Raw genomic sequence first — 16,080 nt, 5'->3', positions numbered from 1 at the left:
AGGTATAAATCTGGGCAAAAGCACATGTATATTACATACTGTTTAGCCAGCATAGGTGTCGAATTGCTACTGCTGCATCTTGTCAAACCTAAAAAGTTTGCTTTTGGATGTGTTTCACTTTGCAAATCTTTTTGTTTGCTTCTTTCAATTTCCAGTCTAAACATTTGTAGTTAAAAGATTACTTGATTTATAAGTGTTGGTAACTTTGATAAACTTCTCTGTGGTTGACAATGCAACACTACACACACACACACAGTAATCTTGCCATATCGCACAAAGCTACTTGTCCTAAGGGCATCCTAATGACACTAGTGATAAAAATGTAAGGGACTGCCCAAAGGTAGTAGTTTTATGTACTTTTTCACTTTCGTATAATGTTTCTTATCTGTGGTTTTAAGTGTTTATCAAAGAATATCTCATTCAATTTGATGTTATTTTAGCATTTATACCTATCATTCCAAAGAATGTGCAGAGTAATTTTTTTGTACAGCTAATGAACTGAATCATTTAATAACTAATTGAGATGAATAAATGTGTGGAAACAAATCATAATGCAAATCATAATGCAGCAGGGTAAATTCTAGCTGCCAAGTGATTATGCTGCAAAGGGTTGTAGAAAAGCTGGGTCATTGGAATAATTTATGTTTTATTAGTTTAAAATGCAGGTTGCACAGGCTGATATTAAGAAAATATTGATAGGTACAGGCAAAAAGGCCTCATTTATGCTGCCAAACTAACACAATTTTTTTTGTTCCTTATCCCATTTTGTAGATGAAGAGAAAGTTGGACCATGGCTCCGAGGTCCGTTCTTTCTCACTGGGAAAAAAACCCTGCAAAGTCTCAGAATACACAAGGTAATTTAATGCAATGACAGGTCAGCCTGTACTTCCTGCCCAGGCACCTCTTGCATGGTCATACCACAAAACAAATCTGAGTGAATTATCTACATTCATAAGTACCTCACTTGCTTCAAATTGCTGAAGTGGCTTCAAAGGACTCTAATATTTTTCTTCCCCACATCTACCCAGTGAAGGGAAACTTGCTGATTGGGATAGGCATCAAGTTGGACTATAGAAACAACAAAATCATTTGGTGTTAATCACAACATTCTTGCACACAACAACATGATAATTCCTGAGTCACATTGAATAATAACCTCTCCACAACATGGAGTTCCATTTATAAATTAAAGAGATGTACATTTATCATAGGCAGGCATGTCAATTTAACAACTCTCCTTGGTTAGGAATTTCAGTACCAGGGATGCATACAACTCGACTTCACTACAGTACTTGGTAGTTGCCATAACAACTACCTCTTGCATTTGAGCTTGTTCAAATCTGCAGCATTGTGAAACTTTCTTGTTTTAAAAGATTGCTTTCCATAGGCAATTTATCTGCTGTTCAGTTTTAATCTTCCTTTCAAATTCTTCATTATGAATTAAAATATATTCATTTATATAATTTTTTTATCAGATTTATAGGTCTACCATTGTTGAATTGTGTAAAAAAGAAAAACAGGGGAAATGCTATGCAGATATTTGATTAATTGTAGAAGTTTGCATAAAGAGGTTTGCATACAGAATGCTTGCTAGTGCATTTCTAGCTAATAAATCCTTCCCTAATTCATGTTTTTTTAAAAAAAAATCCTGAAAAAGCCAACATAAAACACAATGTTTTTGAAGACAACATCACTATTAACTCGCTCATAGTTATTTAGATTTGAATTAACTTTGGAGTTCATTTTATATAAGTATCTTACATTTGTGAACTCAGAAATGCCTTCAAGGATAGTTCTTTACCTAAATTAAACCAGTTTATTTAATCTGTGCTCATCAGATAACAGCTGTGCCCCTCATTGATGAAATGGTTATGTTTTCAATTGTGTAAATGTGTCATCCCTGTTTTTAGAAAATTGTTCTAAACTAATTAGTTTTATGAGCCTTATTCTGCCTGCAAAAAGGTTGTGAAATAAAATGCTAAAATAATGCCTTTGAATTATACTTTATACTGAGTTCCAGATTATTTCTCTACCTAGGCCCCGTTTGTCTACTTCTCTGACTAGCAATGACACTTCAAGGCCTCAGATGCTGGCCTTTCTTAGCACTGATTTCTGAAATCCTTCAAATTAGATATGCTGAACCTGGAAAATCTCACATCCATGGTACTTCAATCAGTGTTTTGTTAGGTATACACCAAATTTATGCAAATTTGCAGTCATGTAGTATTTGCTGTTTTGGCAAACCCAGGGAAGCAAAGTGTCAGTGTTTGACTTATAATTACATTGAAGCACATGCTTCTTACAATTTAGAAACATACAATAATCCTAGGTGTCTAGTGAAATATGTATAAAAAGCAAATGTGTCTCAACTGACTAGAGTTACCCTGTTCAAAATATTCAAATATCTACGACATGTTGTAAATGAAAGTCCCAAACCTTGTAACCAAAGGCTACTAGTGGGAAAGCATTCAACATTTATATAGATAAAACTAGAAATATTACAAAATAAATAAAACTTTTGGAATACCCAAACCAGAAATTCTTTAGACATACTGCTAACAGATAAGGGGTGACTGCAATCCCAGCTTGAGGTTTTGGGAGGCCCTTGGGTAAGGTGCTCTGAGCGGATCCATCTTTCCCTCTCCACTTCCCTTTCACTAGCCCCCTTTTGTTGGACACAGTCTTCACAACCAAGTGTGACGGGTCATAGAAGATAAGAGGAGTATGCTGTTTCATCTCCTTACTCTTGACTCTGCTTACATCCTCAGAGAGGAAAGTTGAACAGGAGGTTCAACAGTGTGGTGTTAGTTGCATATGCACCAGAGCCAGTAGGTAGCCCCATGCAGGGTTAGAGGTTGCAAACAGCAAAACAAAGTTAGTTACGTTGTCCCTCTCCCAACATGCTGTCCTGCAAGGGTGCTCAATGGGGCCCGCAACTCATGCCAGACGTAGTTAACTCAGACACAGTTTTGGAGAGCCAGGTGACCAATTTCACACTTGATTATTCATAAGTGGGACTTGCAACCAAAGGTTGGTCTATTTCCACCTTCTACTCAAAATCCTGCCTGCCAGCTATGCCTCCCCCCCTTAACATACATGTAACATGTAAAGTAGGACATTCCACTAATTTCCCTCTTGAGTGGTGCATTTTTCTTTTTCATGGATACTCAACATTCCACCACTACTGGGCATGCTCAGACCATTGGAGAAGGATTACCATCTTACGATTTTAAAAGAGAAGGGTTGTATCTAAATGTTTACTTTCGCCTGAGAATGCTGATAACTTCCTCCCCTTTCTCAGCCTCTTTTTTGGCTTAGTTTCAGTTGGCATTCACCACCTGTTTAATATTAAAGGGAATGACACTGTGGTCATGATCCAAAAAACTGTCCCAACTAGTTCAGTGTGCCAAGATATCTATAGGCTTGCATTTCTTCAATGCAGCTCACTATGCTTTACTTTTAAACATGGGCATCAAGGGGGTTCGAAATAGTTTGTCCTATGACACAGTAGTCTGAACGTCAAAGAAAATATCAAATGTACTTATGGGTGACTGCAAACACTTTGATGCACCTAAAGTGGATCCCAGGTTATAGCCCTTAGATTAGCACCTCCCATTGTGAGGTTTGGGTCTGGGCCCTGCCATTAGGCAGAGTGGGGTGGTTACCTCAGGCAATTAAACTTGGATGAATTGAAAGGGCAGCAAATAGCTATTTAATTCATGACTTTTCTGCTGTGGAGGAGGAACAGCACTTGTAAGGTTTTCTGCCTTGTTCCAAAATAACTTCACAGCCTTGGGTACTATGCACTTTTACTTGGGGGTGGGGGGTTGCTATTTGGTGCTCTGCCTCAGCAAAACCTATCCAGCCAGCCCTAGTGAAGAAAACCTCTTTACCTCTTGTTTGCTTCCGATATATAGGCAATTGCCCCAAATAAACCCAAAATAGTAAAACACATGAGATTTGGAAATACCTGTTCATATAGTAATGAGATTTGCCTCAATAACTGGTGACCAGTGTGCTAATAGTATAATTAAATGAATTAAATGTTTCTGAGAACTACATTGGCCTTTTTTTTTGCTTCAGTACTACTGGGCTTGTGCCTTGCTCAGCAACACCTACTACTTTTGGAGATCTGAGAGCAGCCAATGGGCAAGGACAGCAACGGCGCCGAATTACATCCATCCAGCCGCCAACAGGACTTCAAGAATGGCTGAAAATGTTTCAGGTGAACAACATTTCGAGTTTGACTTATTTTGAAGAGCTTGTTGTGAACTGAGAAAGCATTATGTTAGAACAGGCACCCCCAAACTCGGCCCTCCAGATGTTTTGGGACTACGATTCCCATCATCCCTGACCACTGGTCCTGTTAGTTAGGGATGATGGGAGTTGTAGTCCCAAAACTTCTGGAGGGCCGAGTTTGGGTATGCCTATGTTAGAATAACTGTAGCCTGTTACTGTAGCCTGTTACAGTACAGTACTCCCCTTTTAATAACAAACAGTACTTTTCTAACGCAACATGTTATATATCTTGCTGCTTTAAAGAACAAAGAATTTTTAAACATAAGGTGTGTAAAGGTAGGCTTTCTTGGGATTTATTATAATTTTAAAAAATGAAAAGCAAAATATTGAGTAGACTATGTTTTAGTGCTCTTAATTTTGGACGGGAATGGAATTTTCCCATTGTTTTTTCATCTCTTTAAAAGAGCGTTTTTAATGAGAAACAGAAAAGAGCCTTCCATACCGTAACTCTAAAATGTGTACTGGGTTAAAAACTGTAAAATAAAATGGTATTCACCGGTAGAAATTAATGCTATGTAACTGTAGTAACTCAACCCGCTGTCTACAGCTTTCCAGTTCTGCGCCACAGTATAAACAAACTTAATATATATCTGCAAAGCTAAATTAAATAACCAGAAATATAGCATGTTTATAGAGATCTATAAAATGAAAACTACTTCTAAAACATTATAAAAAAGAGAAATGAGTCAGCACTAGAAATTACTGCCATTATGATCAGCAATCAATTTCTTAGATTTAATGTGAATACTATATCTCCAGCAGTAAACTTTCTAGCAATCTTTTGGGTAAAATGTGTTGTTTAATAAAGCCCTTCATAGTCAATATTGTTTAGTTAGCAAATTATTGTCAGAATGCATCAAATCAGTTCTTGCTACTGAAAAACAAACATTTGAAATCCATTTGTTTTTCCCAATTATACATTTATGTAGTCAAATAAACTTTATCCTTTATTTGAAGGAGTGACGTGATAGGTTGAGCAAACAAATAATCAGCACAATGGCTTGTATCCAACACTGTGTGAGCCTGGCTATATCTGCTTGCATGAGAATGCATTTTCATCCTCTCTTTCCACTACAGCCTCTTCTGAGGGCCAAGAGACATCCAGGAAAGACCTGGAACGCGGCATTGGGAGCTGAACTGGGAGGGGCAATTGACCAATATTAAGCAGATGTCCCTTGTGTTTGCAGCTTGCCACTTACTCAGGGTGCTTCTGCCTGATCTTAGGGCTATTTCTCCCTCCCACCCCAGCTCCCATGCCATATGCAACTTGAAAGTTCTCCAGCCCATAACATAGATATTTCAGTGGAAAGGAAGAGTGGGGTTTCACTGAGGAAAAAGAATGGGGAAGACGGCCTTGTGTTAATGACATCACACTCACACAGCAATGGCTGCAACCCAATGTCGAGATACGTTTTGTTACAAATAGACCTGGGCCAGATTCAAAGACCCATGAGTAGTAAGACAACATGTGCAAGAGTTCATGGGATGGCACTAATGCAGAGGAAGTGGAATATTTCACACAGTGCAGGGTCAGAGTATATCAAGGCTTATGTTTACAGTGTGAATAATGAAATTACAGGCTACGTAGTAAGGTTAGTGGGCCTAAACGGCCTCGGTCCAGTATACCTGAAGGAGCGTCTCCACCCCCATTGTTCTACCCGGACACTGAGGTCCAGTGCCGAGGGCCTTCTGGCGGTTCCCTCGCTACGAGAGGCCAAGTTGCAGGGAACCAGGCAGAGGGCCTTCTCGGTGGTGGCACCCACCCTGTGGAACGCCCTCCCACAAGAGGTCAAAGAGAACAACAATTTACAGACCTTTAGAAGGCATCTTAAGGCAGCCCTGTTTAGGGAAGCTTTTAATGTTTGATGGATTTCTGTATTTTAATGTTTTGTTGGAAGCCGCCCAGAGTGGCTGGGGGAACCCAGCCAGATGGGCGGGGTATAAATAATGAATTATTATTATTATTATTATTATTATTATTATTATTAAGAATGGTCTTGGGAATGAGTTTGTTCAAAGTCCCACACAAGAATTTGCACACTTCCTGAACTGGGACAACTTCCTATAGCAGGACTCTACAACTAAGCTGGAAACAGCTCTTCTAAGAGCAGAAGAAGCTTCATGCTAGTGGATCCAACTCTACAATGTAGGAATGCATCATCTAGACTAGGGTTTTGAACATTTCAAGATTCTTTAGATTCATGTTCTTTTTTAAACCTTTGAACCCAGCCTTTCATCTTAAGTTCAGAGAGAGTGTTTTATCTTCACAATTGTTTTAAGCAGGCTGATTTGTATTTCAATTAACTTTAATTAAGCTGATCTACCTTTCCATTGGTTTCAGCTGTTTTAGGCATAGAATTACAGTATTGTAGAGTTGGAAGCAACCATGAGGGTCATCTAGTCTAACCCCCTACAATGCAGGACTCTCTTGCCCAACATGGGGCTCAAACCCACAACCCTGAGATTAAGAGCCTCATTATTTAGATGTGGATTTCTTATTAAGACAAATTTGATGTTAAATTGGTTGTGATTGGAAGTGGAGTGAAAGTATAAATCCCAACTTCTGATTCAATACCATTAATTAAGTTACATTTTCTAAAGCTCAGAGACCAGATTCAGTAAACAAGTCCTGCTACTGGAAGCCTGCACAAGGACTTCCTCTAGCAAAATGGGGCTTCCCCCTTTCCTATCTCCTCCCCGCCACACACTCCCACCCCTATCCAGATTGGCTGTGTAGGGAAGGGTCCAGAAAACTTCCAGAAGAGCACACCTGATGAAATGCTTTTTGCTGAAGAAACAGTTGTCATAGCGCTACATTGGATTTGTCTCCCTACTTCTGTAGGTGGGAGAGCCCACTACTGATCATTTCTAACAATAGATCAATGCAGTTTAGTTTTACTATCAGCTTTAGCATGGTGGGGAGTGATTTCAAAGTGTACCAGTTCTAGAGATGCACCTTCAGTAAGACCTGGCTAGATTATTGAAGGGAATGTTGGGATGAATGCCCACAGTCTGATGTTCTTGGGGGGGGATCCCATTGATCTATTCTACAAGATAGATCTATAACAGGGGTGGCCAACTCCCAAGAAACTGTGATCTACTCACAGTTAAAAACTGGCAGTGATCTACCCCCTTTTGGGGTTGTTTAGCTTTTTTTTTTTAGGAAGGAGGAAGGTCCATTTTTGGGGGGGTCAATGTTGTTGAGTTTTTTCAGGGAGGAGGTAAAATGTTGAGCTTTTTTTAGGGGAGCCACAGTTGTTCAGCTTCTTTGAGGGGACCCAATGATCTACCAGTGATCTACTGCAGACGTCCAGTGATCTACCGGTAGATCACGATCTACCTGTTGGACATGCCTGATCTACAAGATCTATTCATTAAGCGTGCATTATAAAATATTACCACCAGTTAATAGGTAGCATGAACCTTTGGAAAGCAATGACTGTGATCATAAGCATGGTTAGACTATTAAGGTTATCTTGCGTCTAGCATGTGGATAGAATAAGCAGCAGTAAATGTTGCTTGATATCCACACAAACCCTGAGAAGGCACAGATACAGACAGTGAACTCTGACATTAAAGAACAACAAAAAAAGATTGAATATTGTTGGGACTTTGTGTCTTCCATGATTCGGCAGGTGTGCAGAATGAGTGGAAAATCTAGCACTTGGAAATTCAGGTTGCTGAGTTTTTGGTGTGTTTCAGAAGGTCAATATTTGCTTGAAACATTGTGGGCAATATGTGATGAAATCTCAGGAGCCAAATAAATATCTGAGTGTAAATTCTAGTGATTGAGGACACAGCATTACTGCCAAATGTAGCTTCCTGCCGCTCCCCATGACTAATAAAATGGAGGAAAAAATTGGCACAAGTGGGATGGGAGAAAAATAGGGCAGAGTTTCATAATTGGTCCTGTGTTTTAATTTGTTTAGTGTATTTGAGTCACAGAATTCCATTTCCTTGTTGCATATTTATCACTTCCTGTGTCCTGAGTTTGAATTATTCTTGAGTTCAATATGCACATCTCTGGATATGATGCAGTCCTTCTTCTCCCACTTAAGGATCCGCTTGTTGTGGATCTTGTGTAGGAAGCTTCAGTGTTCTGTTCATACACTGTTTCCCCTAGTGTTCTGGTGGTTTCATGAAACACTGCTTCTTCCTAAGAATGCATATAAAATAAGCACTTTCTTTCTTCAAAATGCTCTTCTTAATTATATCCCTGAAGAGACAATTTAAAATCGCAATAGCACTGATTAAAGTTTAGAATGCTTGTGCATAACCTCTGGTTAAACTGTGAACAGTACAGATAATATTGGTAGAATTGAACTTGGTTAAGTATGCCAATGTGCTTTTTATTCTTAACCTGAATTTCCATATTACCACATTAGCCCTTTAAAAATGTTTTGAAATAAATTGGGATAGAGTTTGATGGACTTAAGGTCGTATTCTATATGCCTTCCAAATATGCTCCGCTGGTTGGGAAAAACCATCAAGCAGATTTGGGAGCATGTGGAGGTTAAAACAGGAAGGAGAAGTTGTTCTGTACACACAGTAAGTGGAACACAGTAAGTGGAAGGTCAGGGAAAAGAAAAAGCTTTAGCCTTAACTGTACAAGCACTTCTTACCAATGGTAAACTGTATGCTTAGATTATATTTCACATCCATTTTATTAAAGTTAGTTTTAGCATCTATCAATTCGAGCCTCATAATTCTCCCTATTTAATGTTTCAGTATCAGTTTTATTTGCAAGGCAGATCTTCATCCCAGTCAGTTCACATTTTATGTACCTTATGCTTCTAACTACAAATTAAGCCCTACCAATTTTTTAAAATATCTTATATATGGTTAAGTACAGAGATTAAAGATTTGTAAGCACACACATCAGGTTTATAATTTTCTCCTATCCTAAATTATTTTTTATGTTTGCTTTTACAAATCAGTCATTTCCCCCCAGGAAAGATCCCTGCATTGCAGGGGGTTGGACTAGATGACCCTCAGGGTCCTTTCCAACTCTACGTTTCTATGATTCTATGAAATACAAGTACTGTAAATTCCCAAATTCTCGATGTAGTTGTATAAGAAGTTTGACTCCTTCCCATCAGTCCCCATTCAACATAATGACTTATCACAATGAATCATAAAAGTCTCTGGAGGTCTCCTGAAAGTTTATCCTAATGATTGATTACATGGTTTTTGCAGTATACAAAATTATTGTTCTTTAGCATATTCTTCCATACATCAGAAAATAAAAGTAGTGAGGAGTTAGATTCTTCAGAAAGAAATAATACTTTGTGTGACCATGAACTATGAAATACTTACCTTCAGATTGACGCTCGTCTGCATCAAAACAATATTATCAGTGGTACATGTGCATGTTTTGTGAGTGGTACAGTAGGAAAAGAAATTCAGGCCTTGAATGGGTGTTGAATATTAGAACTATATGCAAGGATGGGGTTGGTTGAAATTGCTTCTCAGTTAAATACCAATATTAAACATTTTTTCCACCTGCCATACAATTGCACTTTCTCTTACTTCAAATAGTATTACTGGTTTTAAAGGCTATACACTATACACTTAGTGACAACTGTGCCCGATGTAGCCTGAGCAATTTTGGAGATATGATGTCACTCAGAGCAGTTATAGACGCTACATCACTGCATACAAATATGTTGTTTTTCACTTGAACTAAAGTAATATTTATCCTAAGATTGCTTGCCACAACAGAAATAATAATATTTGGCAAGAAACACATTTTCTCTTTAGATTTTGCAACTGATTTTCAGTTTATTTCCTTAAAATGAAAGACAACGTGAGTGATGTCCCAGGAGTAAATCTTTCTAACTGATAATATGAAACTATATTATGCTTATTCCTTTAGTTAGTTTAGAAAGCTGAAGAAATGGACATTGCTTTCTTAAAGTCCGAGGTTATGGGGATATAATTTCTCTCCCAGAGTTTTTTTTTCTATTTAGCATTATATTGTGGAAAAGATGGGATTGTACCCTTAGGATAGTAAGTTATACTAAGTATACTAAGTTATACTTTCAGATTTTGCCTCAGTTTCTGTAGTATTAAAGATATATTATTAACAGCTATTATAGATTGTTTCTAGATTCAGGTCCGCCCCCCTCAGTTTTGACATGCTGGTTCTGTGAATTTAACCTTTCTTTGAAAAGTAATATGAAGCAGGTAAAGGTAAATTCACAGGTATTTTCATGTAATGCCATTTCAGCTTTTGTGCTTCTGTTTAATTCTGATTCATTTGTGTCCATTTCCAACATATTCATCCGATCCCTCATTAATTACAATCATAATCTGTGTGACGTAAAAATGACAACGTACAGCAAATTATGACAACTTTTGGGTCAGGAATATATACATTTTGTCATAAAACAGATGTAGAAATTTCATTTATACCATTCTTGCACATTCTGCTTGGGAGTTTGATAGCTATGTTAATTGTTCAGGGAGTATTTTGTCTTGTGTGCCGGTTTTGATTGTATAAATGCATTAATATGAAGTAATATAGTGGCTCAGCCAGTGAGGCAGAGCTGTAGTAACAGCCTCCTGGCATTGGTGTCACTGCTACTTACTAGGAGAGAAAGGCGATGGCGATATCCCTTTTGTGTGGATGCACTGGTGGAACCAATCTTGGCCTTTGAAAGGCATTCCTATGAGAGTACAGTAGAAGTTTGCTGATCTAGACAGTGGTTTAGGTTTATAGCCATAATTCACAGAATAATTAGAAACTGGAATTATATGTAACACATGAAAATTAATGTTTAGGATAATGCTGTATTAACATATCTTAACATGCGTGGAGTTTTATTTACTAGTTTTCAAGATAAGCTATTTGATTTTAACAGTATAAGCGAGAGAATTACACAATTTATGGGCAATAGCCAAATCTAGTCATACTTAAAGGAACCTATTGAAAGAAATGAATTGAAATATCTTTAGCCTGTTTGGTTCTAATAAGATAATAATGCTAGACAGAATATGTATGCCATTACATTTTGCTTTCCATACTGTCAAAAGCACAGTCATTTGCTTCAAAACTCGTCGATCTTTTCTAACTTCTTTTAGTGGTCCTGAAGTGCCTTCTAGAATAGGTTATCTCCTTTTATATTGTTTCTCCCAAAATGGTTTTCATAAATGGCATTTGTGTAGCAAATCAAAACTTTGAGCCCAGATGAGTTTGAGAGAAGACGTGCTATATCTTCAGTTATTAATTCTTCTGCAAATGGTTTTGCTAATCTGCTGTGTTTGCAGATGAGTGCCTTATTAAAACCATCAAATTTTATGATGCCCGTTAGTAGGAATATGAAGTAAGAAAATTACCAGAAAAAAATCCCTCTTTTCTTCCTAATGTAAAATTATGTTTACAAAACACTGGTTTCGAGCCAAGAATCAGGAAGATTGCACTGTGGCAGATGTACACATGGCTATAAAAACTTTTTTTCTTTTTTCTTTGCAATAAATAAAGCCAAATGAACCTGAAATGAAGTTACTATTATTAAGTTCTGGATATATATATATATATATATATATATATATATATATATATATAGTTTAAAGTTTATTATTTTTATAAGGAACATTTGTATGGTTGAACACCTGTTTCACATTTTAATACTCCCTTCACCATTCTGGGTGGTATTGCAATAATTTTTTATCCCAGCGTATTCCATAGCAATTTTCAAATATTACATTTTTGAACTGCATTAATATATAACAGCACAATGGAAACTAAACATATACGTATTTGTACTTCACAGAGCTGGAGTGGACCAGAGAAGTTACTTGCCTTAGATGAATTGATTGATAGTTGCGAACCAACACAAGTGAAGCATATGATGCAAGTGATCGAGCCCCAATTTCAACGAGACTTCATTTCCTTGCTCCCCAAAGAGGTGAGGATTATCACTTAATACTGGGCTCCTGGTACTGTTTGCCTATGTAATGCATCATCTGCCACCTTTAAGCATTTCCTTGCTAATTATAGTATTCATTGTTGTCAGTGTAACACTGTTAATTGGTGTTGAAGAGGACTGCAAGTTGATAAACTGCCATGACTTAATAATGTAATTTTCAGATTAATGTATGCTTGTGAGACCAGTGACTTTGTTTCAGTGACTAGGATATGTCCCCTGCTGTTTGTGACAGTTATTTCTTATATGTAAGGGGTTTTGTTTCCAGAGCTTTCAAGAGCTGATTTATTATCCATTGATGATTTCACTCTTAAGGTTTTTAAAAAACATAATAGGTATTTAGCTTTTCATTTTATGAAGGCAATAAACACCCATATAACTTCTAAAATCAAATTATATTCAGTTTTATAGGATAAGTATGCATGTAGTTCAGAATTCATTTGTATTTAGGTCCCATTGAGGTTAATTAATATATCTGTAGTTGGTAACTAGTGCATTCAGTCATGTCTGAAGATGGATACTGGAAGGTAGCTATCAACACCCCCTTCCCGTCCTGTATCTGGCATTTTGATGACTAGGGCTAGTTTACAGTACGAAGTATAATAAGAACATTGTTGTGTTAATAGGTGACTCCCATGCTTGGAAAACATCTTCCATATTATGAGACCGTCCCAAAATAATATTATTGTAAGTTGGCCTGGAACTAAAAATAAAATATTTGCACTTCCTTGTCAAAACAAACAACAAAAAGACCAGGTGAACGCTTTTGCAACTCACAACCCAGGTCAAAAAATAAGATTAAGTCAATTGGAAGCAAGTTCTTAACTCAAGTGCTCTTCCTTGAGAACACACGACCTAATGATGGTTTAGTGATACTCCTTTCTCTGGGTTCTTTTAGCAACTACAAAAGGTGCAATAGCAAACACTAATTGTAGTTACTGGAATGGATGAGATTAGTGTCTATAGTAATTTTTCTTCACTTTTAGCTCTAGCTGTACTACTACATTATTATATTGGATTGGTGTTTTCGAATTATATGTTTCTCTTGGTATAAGATGGCCAGAGCATCTTGGTGTTTGTAATCTATGGTACATGGGATGCTTACACTTAACAAATACTTTTACTGTAAAACAATTTTGTCTATAATTTGTTAATTATTTTCTTGAAATCAGTTGATTAAAAATAAATGACATTGGTTTTAATTAAACCAATGGTTTAAATTTATGGAAGGTATTACTCTTCTACTAAAACTAGAACAGACTGGATTTGTTTCTACATTAATAATGTTGTTCATTGCATGCAATAAGGAATGTACCCTTGAAATAATCAGTAGTCAAAATAGTTTATATAAGAAGGCTTTATTCAGAGCTTTTTTCAGGAATTGCTAAGTAAAATTGAAAAGGAAAGACTAAATGTACAGCTATCTTTCTTTAAAAAAATGCAATTTTAAGATTTCATCCAAGGAATAATTGACACAACCAGTGGTGCCTGTGTCTTTCCTAAGTTGATTGTTTAAATCACATCTTAAAAGATCTATGCGTTATTGCCATGAAGAATAATAGCTGAAAGATTTTCACATACAAATATGCTAAGTTAATAAGTCAACTGTGCATATATGCTTTCGTATTACTGATTGCCAATAATGCTCCAAGGGCATCAAAACATCAGCAAGGCTTTAGGCAGCTACTGCCAAACCTTTAGCTAGTTCTTGCATTGCTCTTGATTAAAACACAGGATTGATAAAAGGAAATTTCAGCAGCATTCTGCATCACACTGAGAACTAATTTAGTCCCCACACCCACATCTCTTGGCATGGCTTAATGATCACTGTTTTTAAGAGTATGTTATTTATACTCTAGGGCAGATAGTTTTTTTAAAATGTGTGTAATAAGTTTTGCCCAATCCAACCCTTCACCCTTTGAGGTTTGTTGTTGTTTGGTTGCCTAGCACCCTACCTACGCTAGCAAGACATCAGCTATATCATATTTAACTCACTGGAACTTTCTAAACAAACATAGCCATGACCTGGATTCCTGCGTATTTTGCAAATGACAAAGGTTTACTAAATTCAGCATTGGGATTCAAGATTCTATTCTTCCTACAGCCTACATGGCTGTGACACTTTTAAAAAAAGTTTCCCACTTGTCACCAGGAGTTCAAACAGATGGTGGCAACAAACCTGGTATGGTAAACCTGGTTTCCTTGGGGCTTGTTTGGTTAGTTGGAACTGCAGCAGTAGCCTCCCAGCAAGGGTCATCACTTCCACTTCCTGTGAAAGGGAAGTTGGGATTGTCAGAAGCCGGATTGGTTCTGCTGGTGCATGTGCACAGCCCTGACATCACCACCACTTCACCCTTCCCTTTTCCAGGAAGCAACAGCAGTACCACCACCAAGAGGTTATTGCTGTGGCCCCGACCTACTGAATGAGCCACTCCTGCTTGTACACCATGTTGCTGCATATTCAGTCCTGCTTCCTAGTTGCCTATGTTGTATGACATAATGGCCCATCTGTTGAGGAGGCATCATTATAGGATGCAGTATTTTATTTCTCAGGCTTTCTGCCATTACTTGTTGCCACTTATTCAAGCCTCAACCAATCAGAAATGTTCTTGTGTAGCTACAATGATTGTGTTTTTAAATTGATTGCTGGGTTTATTCGTTAAATTTTGTTCATTTTTTTACATTTAATTAATTTATTTTTTAATTTAAATGGTTGTGAGATGCTGTAGAAATCAGCCCTATGATATAAAGGCTAAAAAGAAAACCAGTTTGCTGCATTGTTGTCCCTTTAGCAAAATGTTGCTTTAGGTGTGAAAACACCTTTTACAGTGCTTGAACAGAGTGATCCCCCCAAGACACCATGATCAGTTGGAATATAGATCATTGTTTTTTAAAGGAGAGACTAGACAACCACCTATCAGTGATGTTATGTTAGTAGAATCCCTGCACTGGCAAGGGCTTGGACTAGATGATCTTTGATGTAGTTTACAATTATATGATTCTAAAAAACTCAAAAGGCTCTTTTGTCCAACAGGTTTGTTGGATTCTTAATGATATCTCTCTTTTTACACATACCACTGCCAAGGATGCCCTTTTTTCCTTTTTGATAGTAGGTGGGCAAAAAACTACAAAGACATGAGAAAACATCACCACCTACAATCATGCTAGGCATGATGTCTTAGAGAGAACTTGTTAAATTCTCTCTTTCCTGTAGTTTTTGTTAATTATTGAAAGTTACTTTAATGAATGTAATGTGTCCTAAAGACATTCATACTAGTTTTCTAAATAAAATATTAGAGTGAAAAACACTTGCCTTAAATTCTCTAACAGAGTGTTTGGCTAAAGTAACCTTTCCAATGGCATCGTTATGGCTGCAGCAAAGAGACCAGGTTGCCAGGGGGTGGGATATATGTTTCTGTTTGATATCATACAATTAAGGTGTGTATTGCTAATCAGAGGAAAAGGCTGATATATCATTTTCAGTGCAAGAGGTAATACTGGTATATTGGTTTGGGTAGACTATACAATTAAGAATTCATTGTTGGCCATTTGTTCTGTATATATTTTTAAAAAATTAGATTTTAAAGTTTTATTATACTTCTGTGATTTTGCTGTGCACCACCTTGGTAAATAAAATTAGGGATACTGGGGAAGTGCTGTCATTCCTGCGAGATGAAAGAGCCAGATGTGTGGCACAGGTGAGAGAGAGGGTAATGATCATTCTCTCCTGCTAGTTTGATTTGCCTGGTTGGTTACACCATTGGACCACTCTTAATACACAACGGGAGCAGCAGCTGATTTATTGATTCCCCCACAAAGCTTCCAGGAGACTTGAGAATAAACCGCAGGGTTA

The 16,080-nt window shown here is 37.3% G+C and overlaps 1 protein-coding gene across 5 annotated transcripts in view; it reads left to right on the top strand.

Annotated features, from left to right (window-relative positions):
* Positions 1–16,080, top strand: part of FBXW7 (F-box and WD repeat domain containing 7) — a 126,082-nt gene that overhangs the window by 80,983 nt on the left and 29,019 nt on the right. For all 5 annotated transcript variants that reach the window (XM_035114052.2, XM_035114050.2, XM_035114048.2 and 2 more), the window contains 3 exons: positions 772–854; positions 4,084–4,225; positions 12,075–12,209. In XM_035114052.2, coding sequence (XP_034969943.1) covers positions 772–854; positions 4,084–4,225; positions 12,075–12,209 — 360 coding nt within the window. The remainder of the gene's footprint in view (positions 1–771; positions 855–4,083; positions 4,226–12,074; positions 12,210–16,080) is intronic.

Source organism: Zootoca vivipara, chromosome 9 (genome assembly GCF_963506605.1).
Source record: "Zootoca vivipara chromosome 9, rZooViv1.1, whole genome shotgun sequence".
Taxonomy (NCBI): Eukaryota; Metazoa; Chordata; class Lepidosauria; order Squamata; family Lacertidae; genus Zootoca; species Zootoca vivipara.
Note: the sequence above shows the minus strand (reverse complement) of the source record. Positions and strands in the feature narration are given on the sequence as shown.